At 39.5% G+C, this 17,951-nt stretch overlaps 1 protein-coding gene across 4 annotated transcripts in view; it reads left to right on the top strand.

Annotated features, from left to right (window-relative positions):
• Window positions 1–17,712, top strand: part of npas1 (neuronal PAS domain protein 1) — a 91,869-nt gene extending 74,157 nt beyond the window's left edge. For 2 of the 4 annotated variants that reach the window (XM_073923083.1, XM_073923084.1), the window contains exons 6-13: window positions 435–609; window positions 4,574–4,686; window positions 6,145–6,341; window positions 14,283–14,389; window positions 15,000–15,147; window positions 15,990–16,102; window positions 16,182–16,511; window positions 16,617–17,712. In XM_073923083.1, the coding sequence (XP_073779184.1) occupies window positions 435–609; window positions 4,574–4,686; window positions 6,145–6,341; window positions 14,283–14,389; window positions 15,000–15,147; window positions 15,990–16,102; window positions 16,182–16,511; window positions 16,617–17,149 (1,716 nt within the window). In that variant the 3' untranslated portion in view covers window positions 17,150–17,712. 4 annotated transcript variants of the gene reach the window in all.
• The last annotated feature ends 239 nt before the right edge of the window (window positions 17,713–17,951 follow it).

Genomic DNA, 17,951 nt, shown 5'->3' with positions numbered 1-17,951 from the left:
TGCGGCTGAGCAAATGAATGAATAGTTTATTTTTGTTTTCATCGTACCTTTCAGACTAATTTGTAGTTCATTATTTATTGATGTAATATTGTGAAGTCTGCTCGACGTGCATGTTTCATGAAGCTCACCTGTTTTGAGATTCTTATAGGCTTTGTAAAATGCAGCAGGTAGAATATTCAGTCTAGGTCATGATACGCTGGAATTAATGTTTCATGTGTAGCTTTGCTGTTATCTCTTTGAAGTTTGTTGCCCTCAGTGCACGACTTAAGCAATAAGTGTGTACATCTGCGCATTACAAATATACCAATAGCAATAGACGATCTTGTGGTTTTCAAGGTCTCTTATTGGTTGGTGCAATATGTTGTGATCTGTGTCATGTTTCTTAAATGAAGGCATTGATCCGCGCGTTTGTTTGTGTGTGTTTGGATGCTCAGGTGGAGTTGACTGGCAGCAGTGTGTTCGATTACATCCACCCTGCGGATCATGTGGAGATGGCGGAGCGTCTGGGCATCAGGCCACACCTGCGGGCAGAGGCCGGCTGTCAGACGTCCCATGAAAGTGCTTCAAGCTCCGCATCCACGTCCTCGCTGGCTGGCACTCCAGAACCAGGTAACATGGACTTCTTCTGAGATCCAGATTTATTCACTACTAAATTACAGCCTGCAAATTACAAAGTTGAATACATTTACAGCATCTTTTTTTTTTTTTTTTTTTTGGTAGTTATTGTTTACACATGAATATGTTCAGTGTTAATGATTTTCTGTGGAATTTAAAGTAACGTACTGGCAGCAGTTTGCCAGACATTTACTGTACGAGTTTTGTAAATTACACAGTATTTAACTGTTTTATGAACTGTATTTTACTGTTATACAGTTATGTAGTATGTTATTGTTATTTAAAGTTGAATTGTGAACATTTTATACTAAAGAGAAAATTCTGTAAACACATATACAGCAGGATAAATAGTGCCGTAAATGAATTTACAGTATTTTTGCTGTAATTGACTTACAGTAAGCTACTTGAAAACTGCTGCCAGTAAGTTACTATAAATTGTACATGAAATTGTTAGCAGTGTATATAGAGTGCCATATATCTTACTGTGCTTGTATTTACAGTTTTGTATATTTTTACTGTAACACATACAGTATTTTAGTCTTCTCACTTGTAACATACTTCTATACAATATTTTTATTTATTACTGTAAAACAGTCCGAATCATTCATTGCTATATACCCTATGATGTTTTACGCTGTTTTTACTGTACTTTAATGCACAACAAATTAAGAATTAGTTTTTTAATGGTGTACATGTAAGTGTAAGGTAACTTATTTTTCTTTTTTAGAATTGTATTTTGAAGGAGTTACATACCTGTTCATTAAAGTGGACACCATCAACAGCTTTTTTTAACTAAATATTAATCTTTTCTAAAACATTTACTTTAGGCAAATAGTATGAATACACAAAAACATTACATACTTAACAATAAACAATATTCTATGGCTCAAAAGGAATCTCATTAATTAAAAAGGTACACATTTTGGTACTGTAACACTTCAATTCAATTACCAATACATGTAAATATGAGGGATCAATATGAAAGGTTTAGAGAAACAAGTGAGTAAAGCACCGCTTTAATTTACAGCCCACAAACACTAACATTGTATATATGGGAAACAAGGGGCTAACCCCTGTATTTACAAAAAACACATTAAACAATACATTTAAACAATACATTTGTGACCCTGGACCACAAAACCACTCTTAAATTGCATGGCTATATCTGTGGGAATACCCAACAATACATTGTTGCAGCAAAATTCTACATTTATTAAATGTAGTCATGGAACGTGGCAATAATGTTCTAATGATTTTTGCCCAAACGTAAAAATGTAGCATTTTGCTGCATCCAATGTATTGTTGGGTATTCCCACAGATATACCCATGCAATGTAAGAGTGGTTTTGTGGTCCAGGGTCACAAATGAATTTGTTAAATGTATTGTTTAATGTGTTTTTTTTTTTTTTTTATACAGCAGTTAGCGCTTTGTTTCCATTATATACAGGGTTAATATAGTGTTTGTGGGCTGTAAATTGAAGAGATGAAGCATGTTACTCCCTTGTTTCTCTAAACCTTTCATATTGATCCCTCATATTTACATGTATGTATACTATTAAACCCAATAAGTTACAGTAACTCAAACAATTTGAGGAAACCGATTGCAACAAACCATTTAAGTTCAAAAACAAATCCTAATGAATACCTTGAACTTAATCCATTTGAGTAAACGAAGCAATGTGAGCACAGTAAAACCCAATAAATAAAGAGAACTTAAACTATAAGTACTGCAAAACCCAATAAGTTAGGGCAACTCAAACCGTTTCAGAAAACTGATTGCTACAAACCATTTGAGTTAAAAAAAAATTAGTACTGTGAACTTACTCCATTTAAGCTGAAGTAATGATGTATGTAATCAACTCATTACCTTCAACACTGAGTTCACAACTTTTTTTTCAATTGAGTAGAATGAACTTTCAGTAAATTTTGGGTTACTACTCTCATTTCATTTGTTAAAGTTGACTGTTGGGTTTTACAGTGTACCTTGTGTGGTTATTACTAAATAAAGTATGCTGTAAGTTCAGTCTATATTGCCATGTAAATAGTAATCTGTAACTAAAATGTTATCTTTACTTTCCCTTGATTCTTTGACAAGAAAGACTTCTGAAACCTGAACTTTGCAGCCAACATTTTAATTGTTTCTCATCGACAACACTCCATCAAAAACCTGTCAGATCTTGTGCTGATCCCAGTTAAAACACCAGCCGCTCTGCAGGAAAGTGCAGGTTCTCATTGTCAAGAAGTGATTTGCATAGAGGGCTTAAGGCATAGCAGCAAAAACTGCTCGTTTAATTCAAAGGGTCAGTGAAAATGGTCCGAAAAACGAAAATATGGCTCTTTTTTTAAACACAAGTGGACACATTTAAAATGAAACCGAGCAGTTTATTGCATATTTGACATAAACCAAATGATAAATTGTAAATGTTTCATATTTTATATTATTATATATGATGTAAATGATTTTATATGATAATGTAGAAGCCACAGAAACAAACATACAAACAGAATACTGACAAAAATACAGACAATTCACAAAAATGTTTCAGCAATCTTTTTTTGTTGTTGTTGCTTTTTTTATTGCAATAACAGGCATTTACTGTAAAAATACAGTCGAAAAAGTATAATTCAAACAATATAAATATTACTTTTTGCACAAAAAGAGAATGACAAATTGTAAAGAAGTATTACAATGGGATGGCAAAGAGAAAGATAGTGAGAAATAAAGACAATAAAATAAAAACTTAAAAAGGGAGAGAGGACACATGAAAAAATAACAAATCAATGAAGAACATTAAACAAAGCACATTTTAGAAGTTTTATTTGCTTTCTTGTTATGAGACTCTAAAATGGTATTCAATGCAGATCCAATTCTCATCAAAAAACACAAAATTTGGTTTACAATTAGTATATTTAAACTTATGTATAAAAACTTTCCTATAAATATTATTGGGGTTATACTAAAATTTGAATTAAGGAATTGTTTATCTTTGATGTAAACCCCCCATTATAGGATGTCTATAGCTTAAAGAAAAAATCACCACAAACCTTTAGGACAATTAAAGTATGCACATCAGACCAGAAAGATTTAACAAATGGACATTCCCAACAAACAAAAAGAGCAAGAGACGTCATTGTCATTTTTGAATTTCTGCTAAAATTAATAAAATCTGGATAATATCTGTGAATAATTTTAAAAGATATTTCTATATTTTATTTGTTAGAAAAATAGGGGGTATAGGTGGTTCGGAGGACCCACCCCTCACTGACAAAGGTCTGGAATTTGTCTCGTACTGTACATGAGCTCATTTGTCCTATTTTGATTGCTATGCCATCAGAAATAGTAAAAATAGCCCATCGAAAAAGGCTTGAAGACCAAGTGGACCAATCAGTTTTGGTCAATGCAAACAACTATTTTTTATGAGTCCAACATCCAGCTGCATGTGCAAGAAAACATCTGACATAAGCGAAGTCATCTTTTGCTACTGTATTGCTTTAAAATAGGAAAAACATTAGACAAAACATTGATTTATTCTAAATCTTGGACCTTATTCAGGAAAGAAAACATGACCAATAAAAAAGTTTGAAGCACTTTTACAAGAGAGGCTAGAAAAATTGTAAAGCTCTAAATACTACTACTACTACTACTACTACTAATACTACTACCACTACTACTACTACTACTACTACTACTACTAATAATAATAATAATAATAATAATAATAATAATAACAACAATAATAATAAGAAGAAAAAGAAATATTATTATTTTTATGTTTTATTTTTTATTATTCAAATAGCTACATTGCAAAAAAAAGACAGCAAAAAATATATACACACACATTTATTTCGAACTGTGACCAAAACTTACTAGAACTGCCTATGCATTAAAAAAATATATATTTCACACATTTTTGTCAATCAGAATCAACTATTTGAACAGACCATGTTTTCTCTTGTAGCACCACACAGTCCTTGTTCTCCAGTCAGGGAGTTGTCGGAACGTGGCTTCTTCATCCGGATGAAATCCACACTCACCAAACGTGGCCTCCACGTTAAATCCTCGGGCTATAAAGTGAGTCCTTCATTTTAAAAATTTCTAACTTTAAATGTAAGATTTTTTTTTATTGTTCACATGTTTTCAGTCCACATGTGTTTTGTGGACTTGGAGAAGGCATTCGATTGTGTCCCTGGTGGCATTCTGTGGAGGGTGCTCGGGGAGTATGGGATCAGAGGCGATCTGTTGAGGGCTGTCTCGTCCCTGTATGAACAGAGTTGGAGTCTGGTTTGCATTGCTGGCAATAAGTCAGAGTTGTTTTCAGTGCATGTTGGACTGCGGCAGGGCTGCCTATTGTCACCAATTCTGTTTATAATTTTTATGGACAGAATTTCAAGGCGCAGCCTTGGGCTGGAGGCGGTCCGGTTCGGGGACCACAGGATTTCATCTCTGTTATTAACAGACAATGTTGTTCTGTTGGCTTCATCAAACATGGACCTTCAGCATACACTGGGGCGGTTTGCTGCTGAGTGTGACGCATCTGGGATGAGAATCAGCACCTCCAAGTCCGAGGCCATGGTGCTCCATTGGAAAAAGGTGGTTTGCCATCTCTAGCCTGGAGGAAAGTCCTCACTCCAGGTGGATGAGTTTAAGTATCTTGGGGTTTTGTTAGCGAGTGAGGGAAGGATGGAACGTGAGATTGACAGGCGGATTTGTACAGCGGCAGCAGTATGTGGTCGATGTACCGGTACGTTGTGGTAAAGAAGGAGCTGAGCCGAAAGGCAAAGCTCTCGATTTACCACTCAATCTACATTCCTACTCTCACCTATGGTCATGAGCTTTGGGTCATGACCAAAAGGACAAGATCTCAGACACAAGCAGCCGAAATGAGTTTCCTTCGAAGGGTGGCAGGGCGCACTCTTATGGATAGGGTGAGGAGCTATGACACCCGGGAGGAGCTCGGAGTAGAGCCGCTGCTCCTCCACATCGAGAGAAGTCAGCTGAGGTGGCTTGGGCATTTGTTTTGGATGCCTACTGGACGCCTACCTAGGGGGGTGTTTCAGGCATGTCCCACCGGGAGGAGGCCTTAGAGGAGCTGGATAAAGTGTCTGGGGAGAGGGAAGTCTAGTGTTCTCTAAGACTGCTGCCCCCGCAACCCGGCCCCGGAAAAGCGGTAGAAAATGAATGAATGAATGAATGTTTACATGTTAAAAAATTCAATATTATCGAGTCAGTGTTATAGAAATCGTGTATAATACTGTTAATTAAAGTAAATAATTTACAAAATTGTAGTTCCTATCACTCCATGAATATAACACTGTATAAAAAGATGAATAAGCATGAAATATTAATTGTTGTAGCATTCACTATTAAAAAAAACATAGCAAGCAATAACAAGTTTAAGAAAAGATGATAAAAACTGAAAAATATGGTGTTTGATGTTGTTTTATAACAACCATAACATTTGAACTAAATAGCATTCATTCATGATTGAAAGATTGCACAAACTGAGCTGCTCATTTAATTCCTTATCAGGTGATTCATGTGACAGGTCGGATTCGATGTCGGCCAGCACTGGTGCCCAGCTCCTCCCGAGCCTTACATCGGCCAATGGGATTGGTCGCTCTGGCTCACACACTTCCACCCTCCACGCTCAATGAGGTGCGCATGGAAAGCCACATGTTTGTTTTCCGAGTCAACATGGATCTGCAGGTCACCTACTGCGAAAACAGGTAAGCTCAAATCATCTCCTTACTGTATGCCTCACACCCCTTTTCATCAAATCACAAACCATGTACCAGTTTGGAGCCAATGATTTTTCCTGTTAAGTTCACATGGCAAGTCTTCAAAGAACCGCTTTGCTTTTCCACCATCTACAGAGCCACTGTTGGGGCAGTTCTTATGTCACTGCACATGTCTCTTCTTTCCTGCAAACACAAATGCTGAAGTGCCAAATACATATACAACATCAACGATCTGTTGCTATTATTGTTAATAACTTTGTAAACCTCCATCTGCATCAATACATTCATTCATTCATTCATTTTCTTTTCAGCTTTGTCCTTTTATTAATCCGTGGTCGCCACAGCGGAATAAACCTCCAACTTATCTAGCATGTTTTTACACAGCGGATGCCCTTCCAGTTGCAACTCATCTATGGGAAACATCCACACACACTAATTCACACTCATAAACTACGGACAATTTAGCCTACCCAATTCACCTGTACCGCATGTCTTTGGACTGTGGGGGAAACCGGAGCACCCAGAGGAAACCCACGCGAAGGCAGGGAGAACATGCAAACTCCACACAGAAATGCCAACTGACCAGCGACCTTCTTGCTGTGCGGCGACAGCACTTCCTACTGCGCCACTGCGTCACCCATCTGCATCAATACACAGTGAATTCAATGTACAGTAGTCATGCAGTACACCTTTGTTTGTAAATAGACGGAGATTACGATTGATAATAATAATAACGCGTTCATATGCAACCTCACAGCAGTTCATAACTTTTTAATTTAGTTGGTAATTTGTTTCATTTGACTGATGTCTATTGTACATTTTAGTATGATTTGCTCATCCCCCAATGTGTTAGGCATGATGTTGGTTGGAATTACTATTTTTAAAGGTCACATATTTTCATGTCAATGAAATTATATTTATTTGTGTTGCAATTAGTCTCTTTTCTGACAATGTGTAAAATAGTTATGTTTTCTCATAAGATTGGGCCGGTTCAGGCAGTGCGACATGATTTGAATAGATAGAAGTTAGAAGCTATAATGTGCTTTGTTGCTTTGCTATTTTAAATATATTCAAAAGAAAATATATTTAAATATATTTCTGTTCATTGCATTGGTAATACCAAACAGAGGCAGTACTCCAGGGTCCTTAGTAGAGTTGAATGGAATGTTGAATCTGTGTCAACCCTGGTTTATACTTCTGCGTCGAGTGACCGGCGTGACCCACAGCACATGCAACGTCCGCAACGCTAGTTGGCAGCGAGATGTTGATGTTTCTCTGTGTCGAGTTTTTTCGCTGGTGTTTTGTTTTTTCTGAACGCTTCCTTAATGTACAAGTGGCTCAAACTCGCTCATTTTGAGGCAGGAACCGACGGACATGCAACAACTTTAACCATGAGGTAAATACATAACAAAACTTTCCATCCGAAGCTCCTTCATGGTATTCTACACTTGCTCCATCGGTCTTGCGCGGCTCTCGGTCCCGCCCACACTCGTCAGCGCTACCAAGCTGACCAATCACAGAGCTAGTTACATTTTTTGAGAGGTGCGCGTCAGCGATGGCCACAGGGTAGGGCTATGTATCAATGCGTAGGCTCCACCGTAGCATACGCGTGCGTTTGACGCAGAAGTATAAATCAGCCTTTAAAGGTGCAGTAGGTGATTGTCTTCAGAAACATTTTTTGTTGTGCTGGTTGAAAGTCTCTTCACAGTCCAATAGTAATAATTAAAGTAAATGATCTAAATGCGTTTATATTTATTTTTATATTCTGGGTAAAGCATAAAACTAAAAAATGTTCATCCAATTAAATAGAGTCGGACCGACATCTCCCTTGATTTCGATAAGCAGGTCAGACTGTCTTCTGCGCATCTGTTTACGCAGATCCGCCATTAGCGCGTGGCCATCTGCATCACAAACGCATGCGCGCGAGGGAGCTGCGGGCCGCTCGCCAATGTCGAGTCGGAGCCAGAGGCGCCGAAGGACAGACGAGCTCGGGCCGATTACTGTAAAGCCAGGTGCGAGTATAATTCGCCCTTAAAGCGGCCGCGTGGTCACGAGACGGACCAGGAGAAATCAAATGCTGAATTAAACTTTTAAAAACCTGAATCAATATTGGAGTTACTTTAGCACGCTGGAGGAAGGACGACACCATGGCTGAAGTATTAGTGTTAGATAGGTAATGTTGTTTTAAAACTTAGTCAGGCTAAGCTTATGTTAGAGTGTGTTGTGTTATGAATGACTTATATGCACAGACGTGTTGTTCAGCCACTGAAATCTCCCGGTGAAAGAGGTTTCATAAGGTCCTTTGACAGCATCTATAATGTAGATTTATATTTAGTTTAACAACAAAACATCAGTAAATAGCGCTATTCTGCCTAACTGCTTTATTGAGCAGAAGTGGCTTTTATATTCACATTGGGTCATTTTTAAACAATGACAACCTTCCAATACTGTTTACCATGCTACTCTGAATATTCGCTCTGAAATAGCATGCAAGTGTGGCAAAGTAATAAATGTAATTCCTGCACGGGGCTGGTATTAACTAACTGGCGAATGACATGAACAAGTGCGTTGTCTGTCTGCTGTTGTTACGCGGTGCGCGCTCTCGCGATTTCAGGGGGTGTGGCTTTGAATCACAGTCCCTCCCCGCCGTCCAAAGATAATATGCTAAGCGGTTAGCATTTTGGCAGATCAACTACTGCAACTGTAAGTGCATGTGAAGGCTGCGCCAGTGTAGCAGTCGACTCTGTTCCCTTCTGGAATTCCTGTTCCCCCTTTAAGAAGCATGTGCACTGCGGACACAACCCCAACACAACTGGATGTACGGAAAGCGAAAATAGACAAAAGTGTTGGCATTGCTTTCATGTCTTGCAATCCCAAAGTAACATAATAAAATGAATCTAACACTCCCATTAAGTATTTTCTGTGGTTCTTGTTTGTATTCTTAGCTTTTTTCTATTGTCTAAATTTATGCACCCTAGTTTAATATTGTGCGTAGGCCTAAAGTTATGTAAGTCCTTTTCATTTTCAAGGTCGAAAAAAAATCGACTTTTAGAACCACTTTGATTTCCGTACATCCACTTGTGTTAAGGGGTGTCTGCATACGTTGCTTCATAGAGGGGGAACAACTGGAATTCCAGAAGGGAACAGAATCGACTGCTACACAGGAGCAGCCTGTTTGGGATGAGTGGTGATCTTTAAGTAAAGAGCGAGCAAGGTGGGATGGTGGCTTTCCGTAACTTGACGGGTCCTACAAACCTTGCGTTTAGGGAGAATCAGTACTGACCCCACCATCAGCTGCTGATGCAAGTTATTCTTACTTCGAGCCCAGCAATGTTTGGGTGCTACTAAAGAACCACCTTCTCTGGTTCAGAGCTGGTGCTTTTGGTGTCGAAAGACAAAGAACTGATTGAGAACAAAAAATAGAGTAATAGTGTTTGCCCACCAACGGGGGCAACACGGTGGCTCATTGATTAAAGCTGTCACCTCACAGCAAGAATGTCACTGGTTTGATTCCTGGCTGGGCCAGTTGGCATCTCTGTGTGGAGTTTGCATGTTCTCCCCGTGTTCGCGAGGATTTGCCCCACAGTCCAAAAACATGTGGTAAAGATGAATTGAATAAACTGAGTATGAGTGTGTATGGATGTTTCCCAGTACTGGTTTGCAGCTAGAAGGTCATCCTCTGTAAAACATATGCTGGATAAGTTGGCGGTTCATTCTGCTGTGGCAACCTCTGATAAATAAGGGATTAAGGCAAGGAAATGCCTGCAGCTATTTCACCAACAATATGTCTCAAACCTGAAATTATCTTTGTAACATTTGGTTTCAAAGCAAACTGGCACAGTTAAATTGAAATAAATGTTGCAGCAGGTCTTATTCACACACCAGCTTTATAAGATACACTCACATCACTTTATAAGGTACACTATGCTAGATTTTACAATGGTCTGAGTTTTTGAAATGGCATAGATTCCACAATGTGCTGAAAACATTCCTCTGACATTTTGGTTGATATTGATGTGAAAGCATCACATAGTTGCAGCAGATTTGTTGGCTTCACAACTATGATGTGAATCTCCTATTGTACCACATCACAAAGGTGCCCTATTGGACTGAGATGTGATTAATGTGGAAATTGAGTTTCGTGAACTCACCGTCATGTTCAAGAAACCAGTTTGAGATGATTTGAGCTTTGTGACATTGTGTGTTAACCTGCTGGAAGTAGTCTTTAAAAGATCCGCTGTGGTCAAAAGAGATGGAGTCAGCCACAATACTTAAGTAGACTGTGGAGTTTAAACTGTATTAAGGAGCCCAAAACTTGCCAAGAAGTTGACAATTCTGACCCTACTATCTACCAATTAACACTCATTTGACCAAGAAACTGTTGAACATTGGATGTGTTGTGTGCTCAGAAATGCTCTTCAACAGTCCTGGCTTGTGACAAATGGCTATTTGAGTTATTGTTGCCTTTCTATCAGCTTGAACCAGTCTGGCCATTCTCATCTGACCTCTCACATCAACAAGGCAATCCCTGGTCATTTAATTTTCTCTTTTTCCTATCACTCTCAATGATCTCTAGATCAGGGATGGACTACTTCAGTCTGGGCCACTATCCTGCTGAGTTTTTCTCCAATTATATTCAAAAACACCTGTCTGTAGCTTTCTAGTGATCTTAAAGACACTGATCAAAATTTTCAGGAGTGTTTAATAGGGTTTAAAAAAAAAAACAAAACAATGGCCCTTCAGGATCATATTTGTCCATCCCTGCCCTAAACATATTTATGCCTCAAAATCTCTCTAGATAACCAGATTTTGGAAATGCGCATATTGTGTTGCTGCCATGTGATTGGCTGGATTTACATTACTGAGCACTTAAACAGGTGCACTCAATAATGTGTGTCATTGTGGGCCTGTTTACACTTGGGGCCTGTTTCAGTAAGGAGGTTCAAACAACTCGGAGTTTAAACCTCCGTTTAAGTTTTTGTTTTTGGTTTCAGAATAGCTGATCTGAGTTAGGTCAATCAACTTTGAGTAGACCAAGTCAAAGTTAAGTGCGCTCACCGTGACTATAAAAAGGCATTATCAATGGAGCGCAGACATTACGAGTGACCATGTCAACATCTTAAAAAAAGAGATCACCATTTCTTTCTCCAGCAGAACTTGATGTGATCATGCAACCTTATAGCAAATATGAGTGTATATATTTTTAAAAAGCAACCATCAGTGAAACAGAGACAGTTAGACAAGTTAATGCGTAACTTTACATTTAAAATATTTAAATATTTAAGTATAATAAAATAAGTAATGTAATGTGTGATGTTTATACATTTTTAGATTTAACAGTGCACTGCCTTTTTTCTTGATCAAGTGATAGAGTTTGATATAACATTTAGAAGGTAAGCAGTACTAAAAATAATTTTTAGAAAGAATAATAATCCCATTAATCTAGTTACAGTACATGTCGAAGGTCAATGAATTTAAGCTAATTATTTATAGTTCTGTGTGTGACTAAAAGGTAGGCAATATCTATGTTTCTATCCAAATATATTACATAAATGTATGTGCAAAACTGGAATATTGTATAAAAGATGTGAATAAAGCAGCGTTGCCATCCAACGAGTCAAAGAGAACAAAATCGTCACTTCCTGATTAACTGGCACCAAATATCGACAGTAAAAACAGAATAGAAGAAGCTGCGTCAATTATTTATTTAATAAATGTACCTGCGCCTCAGAAGACAATGAACACGTGGGGGTGTTTGAAGCCATGAGACGCAGAGACTCTTGACACGCTCCAGATGCTCAGAGGTAGTCTAATTATATACACTAATACTGAAACAGTTAAGGCATTTTAGAATGACTAAAACAACATTTAAGACGTGTTACAGTGTGCTCAGCCTGCTGGTTTGTCCATTCATACACATTTTCATCATCATATGATGACCTTTTTTTAATGTACATACTGTAATTTGTTCAGTAAAAGTGTTTCCATCGTAGTTTATGCGCATATTTTCTATCAAATAAAAGTTTATCCTGCTCAATTATGCATGTGTTTTTTATGCATATTTTCAAAAGTTAAATGCATCATGATGTTTCCATCAATCGTTTTTATGCACATCTCCAAAATTAACATTAAAATAGGTGGGTGGAAACGCAAGGCTAAGGCGAGAAATACCGCTTCGTCTTTAAAAATGGGGAGGACACCGACAGAAACTCTGAGTTTAGAGAATAAAACCTGCTCCTGACCAGGTTAGGTTCACAGAGTAAGTTACCACAGTAAATGCCATGCTATGCGAAAACTTGACTAGCTGAAGTCGAGTAAAGGATCAGATATACCAACACAATCTCACAGCAATTCGTAACTTTGATATAGTGGCTAATTCAAATTAATTTGTACGATCTCATGTGTCCAGTATGATTTAAGTATGATTTGCATTTTAGTATGATTTGCAGATTTACAGTAGGATTATCTTCCAATGGTTGTGTTTAGGGGTGGGTTGGGTGCCATGCATCCTTTTTAAAACTGTACATTTTCAGACAAACAAACTTGTATGAATTCATACAAATTAGCCACTAAATTAGCAAACGTAAAATATTTATATTTCATCATGAGATCAAGCTGCATACACTGTATTTTCTTTAAATAATATTAGTTTTTACTAAAACATAAGCTATTTAGGAGGCATTGTACTTGGAGTATTTGGAACACTAGTGTTCTAGGCATCCTCACAAAGTGCACAACCATAAATAACTAACTTAATATTCGTAACTGTCATGACATTGCGTGATGTGTTGTAGAGCTGTTATTTCCAATGGTCACATAGCCCATAACATGCTGTCACATTATCGTTTTTTACATTTTGGGAAGAGTAACATTTCCATAAGGGGTTTTAGCAACCAGATGCATTTAGACCTGTCCAGTTTTATCTGGAATTCTGCGTCCCAGACTACCTCCTGAAGTGGTTTGGGTGATTTACACCTCTCCTTTTCACAATGGGGTATATGCACACAGACTTTAAATTTCAGTCAGCCAGCCCCAAGATTTCCAGTGAATTGTCATCCCTTCTGAAAAATCCAGCTTAAACCAGCCTAGGATGGTTGGCTGGTTTTAGCTGGTCGACCAGTCTGGACCACTGCCTGGCTGGTTTCCAGCCATTTCCAGCCTGGTCTTAGCTGGTCAGGCTGGAAAGTGACCAGCTAAAACCCTCCAAAACCAGCTTGACCATCCTGGTTTAAGCTGGATATAGCTGGTTTTGGCTGGGCTCTCAGCCTGGCTAGGCTGGTCAAGCTGGTTTTAGCTGATCATCTCCCAGCCTGTCCAGCTAAGACCAGGCTGGAAATGGCTGTAAACCAGTCTGGAAGTGGCCAAAACCCCTCTAAAACCAGGCTGGTTGACCAGCTAAAACCAGCCAACCATCCTAGGCTGGTTTAAGCTTGATTTTTCAGGAGGGATCACATACAAAATTGCCGCGTTCAGATTCCTTTGCAAAAAAAACAGTGATCTTCAGTGCCTTGCAGAGCTACGATATAAAGTGGGTATCAGATTAAACAAGAAGCACTGCATTACATTTTATTTCCCCTTGCCATGTCTTTATGATATGGAAATTTTACCCCAGTATTTCCAATGGAGTGACTGCGCTAGCCTGCTGCTGATAATGAAGGCGCTAGCATTTACACAGCCTTTCATCTCTTTTTTAGCTTTAACAACCAAATGGATGCTTCAGTCTATTTAACTGATTATATTTGAATTACATTACAACATCGATGCTGTAAAAGGAACCTTATGAAATTGAAGATAGTCACATAAAGCTTTCACCGTAGGTTCATCATTGGCTGAAAAACACTAGCTTTGCATATAGCCCATCGGATATCCAATCAGAAAAGAAACACACAAAGTGACCAGTTGTAAACAACCCCTATGTGTGTTTTGTAGGATTTCAGAGTATATGGACCTGAGCCCAGCTGAAGTGGTTGGACATACCTGCTATCACTTCATTCATGCTGAAGACCTGGACACCGTCAGGCAGAGCCATGAAGACTGTAAGTCTGTCAGCGTTTATTCCTGCTCCTCCCAGTCCCTCATAGAACTATATTAATAATCTAGATTTTGATCTTGATAAACTAATGTACCTAATGTACCTTATCATATAGCTCTTAAATTTACAACGTAAGAAACTTGATCACACTATTGCTTTACTAAGTTTTTGGTTAATTTCAGATTTTTATACATTACCTGCATTGTAGGACAAGCAATTTTATGAGGGTGGCCAATGGAAGGCTTGTGATTGAAGGAATATAAGGAGGGAAAAAATATTATTGTAGTTAGAACAGGACATTAGAAAGCAAGGGGGTTTTTCAGTTTAGGGGCTCTAAAAGCTGGGACACACCAAGCTGATGACTGGGCTGCCATCCGTTTTGTGTGTTCATGTGCAGCTTTAGTTTGGCATCAACTTGATGTGTCTTGGCCTTAAGCTGCTGTTTACATTTTGACAACAGCACCCCCTAGCCAAATAAGCGAACTGTGTAACTCTTCTGTATGCCTAGTTTCAAGAAATGTACCTTTTGTTTTGGCCATCAAATCTAATTCAATTAGTATTTTCAAGTCTAATATTTAATTTGATGTTACTAACTCACTTAATTCTTGTTTTAGTGCTGCGGAAAGGGCAGGTTGTGACCGGATATTACCGTTGGCTGCAGAGGAGAGGAGGTTATCTGTGGATTCAGTCCTGCGCCACCGTTTCTATTAACCACAAAGCACCCCATGAGCGTAATGTCATCTGGGTCAACTATGTGCTCAGGTCAGCCTCATAGTGACCTTGTGTGTTTGTGTTGTTGAGTGTTGTGCTGCAGAACAAAAAAATATGGTAATGTGCTGAGAGGCCCTCGTAAATGCTCTTCCTCTCCATCTGTCTACAGTAATCTTCATCACACAAACGCACACGTTTAAAGAAGTCAGACAAAAGCAAGCAAAAAATTGGCTGGATTTCACTGATAATTGGACTGGTGATATATAATTACACCAAATGGATGTCAAAATTTTCTGGCTGAATGGTGTTTTAGTTAATTAGCTTTGTAATTACGATAGCTAATTAACTTCTATAGCACCCTGCTGGAGCCATGTTCATGTTTAGAAGGGCTTGTCTAGTGTATGTGTGTGTGTGTATGTCTCTGTTTGAAAGCGGTATCACAAGTGGGTTCATGCTGTTAGGAGGAGGAAACTCAAATGGCTGTGTTTCAAAAATCTAGTAAACTGTGTAGCTGGCTACTGATAAACCTGTGATGGATTTGGAACCTTCTAGGTTGTCAGCAAAGATTACTATTGGCAACCATGACAAACAGTCTAAATAGCAGCACAGCACATGAGTGACTTTTATTTTTACAGTTGATCCAGATAGAGTTTGCCATTAATAAAATAGATACACAGGTACAGTATGTTGGCTTAAATTGCTCCCAAAGTAGGCTAGGATCTAGGTATGAGGTACCAATACCATCCAAGTTAGCATTTCTTTTGTGTGATTCAGCCATACTAAATTATTGTAGAACTCTGTTAACCTGTGGTGCAGGGTTTAGCATTTAGACTGCTAACTGTGTAAAGCTCCCTTGAGGAAGACTGCTCACACTCTTTTATCTGTATTTTCAGTCGGCCAGAGCTGGCAGACATGCCTCTGGACTTATTACAACTTCCAGAAAGCCTGAGGGCAGAGCGGCTTCAAGCAAGCTCCTCCCCGCGCGACATGTCTCCAAAGACACAAGGTATGCTCTTAGCCCCATACACAATTATACATCCACACATCGATAATAAGTTACTACGCTGAGTTGTCTCTTTTTCTAGGCTCTACTGGGACGCAACCATTGAAAAGCAGGTCTGAAACAGACCTCAAAGGAAAGGAAGCCTTCTCACACAATACTTCCAGTCAATCAGAGAACACTAGGAAAAGATTGCACCAGACTGACTCCGAGAGTGGGCCACCCGAGGCAAGGAGACGGATGGAGGTGTTTCGTCAGAGAGAGGACAGCCCGTGTACCTCCTCGGACCAAGCCAGTGACAGCGAGGTGGAAGAGGATGATGAGAGGGAGAGCGAGTGGGACCACAATCCCTCCAGCAAACGGGTGAAGAATGAAGAGGGGGCTTCAAAACAAGGCAACGGGGCTAACGGAGCAGGTAAGATCCACAATGGCCGTGCTGTGATCCAGCATCTTAAGAGTGTGGTGACCAGTTCCGGATCAAACATTAAGACTGAACAAGAAGTGTTGGGCACAACTGTAGGTGCAGGTTCTGGGAGGCGATGGAGTCAACCTCTGCTTGGCAATGGCGGACCTAATGGCAGCAGTCCACCTTCCCAGCCTCCAAATTCCACCCCGACAGAAGCTCCACCCAAGGGTCTATTCAGCCCACCCTCCCCAACCCTGTCTCCACCCATCCCGGCATCATCCCTACCCAGAGATGACCGGTCCATTCATGGAGGACGTGCTTCCGACTTTGAGCTACTGCAGAGACTAACTGCAAGTGGGGCTGCAGGACGTGTTCTTTTTCATCCCCTGGCTCTCGGCCCGCAGGGACCTCAGAGTCTCTACGCTCCAAGTACGATTCGCTACGCCCCACCTGAGATGCCCACAATTCACACTGAAGGTCACCGCTCAGACCATGGAGCCAAAACTCCCACTTTCTTTCCTCACCTGCAAAGGATCACATCTCTGCCTCCCTTCAGTGGCTTTTCTCCAGCCGAACCCACCTTTCCTCCGACTCTGCCCTTCTGTATGAACGGTCTGAGGGGGGCCGCAGGGACAGATGAGGATTGAGAAAGACAGAAAAATATGTCAAGGAGAGGTGGGAGGGGTAGCAAAGGACAGGGCATAATGTTGAGAGAGGAACTACAGAAGTACTTGAGGTTTGTCAGTCTTCCCAAACTCCTCTCCAGACCTTTCTCTGGTAATTTGTTATTGTGTCTTCCTCTTTTTGGAAAAACAGTCAAAGCCATACTGAAACATATGAAGGAAATCATGCAACTTACAGAAAGGAGTCAGAATTGAGGCCAGAATCACTGGGACCATACAGGCTGTCAATGGGATGGAGAACAGTGGACATTGTCCTATGCCCTTTGATGAGGGGTTGTACATGGCGAGGTTCTACCTGTCCCTCAGAGAGATGGGCCTACCTATAGAAGTCCCCTTTAATATAAGGAACCACACAGGAATATGCAAGAATGGACAAAAAGCAGCATGGCGGCAATTGCCAAATAAGACATTCCTAAGGAAACAATAAATAAGCACAGTCCATGTCCCTGGCTGACAGAGGGATCGAACTGAAAATTAAACTTAGAAAAGTGTAGACTTTTCATTTTTGTAAAAAAAAAAAAAAAGAAGAAGAAGAATTGTCTGTAAACGTCTAAAAAAATTCACTTGAAAAATAATTAATTCAAGGTCATAGCCATATACAGCGTAGAGAACACTGAGATGAAAGACTTCATACGTGCAAATGCTCCAAAAGAATTTTCTTTTTTTCATAAGTCATGAGCAAATATCATGGACTAATATTCCTATAAGAAATTTGTGGGATTTTTTGGGTGGGATTGGGGGGGGTGGTGAAGTGTGTCTATTTGTC

This window comes from Danio rerio, chromosome 15 (assembly GCF_049306965.1).
Source record: "Danio rerio strain Tuebingen ecotype United States chromosome 15, GRCz12tu, whole genome shotgun sequence".
NCBI classification, from domain to species: Eukaryota; Metazoa; Chordata; class Actinopteri; order Cypriniformes; family Danionidae; genus Danio; species Danio rerio.
This window is presented reverse-complemented; position numbering and strand designations above follow the sequence as displayed.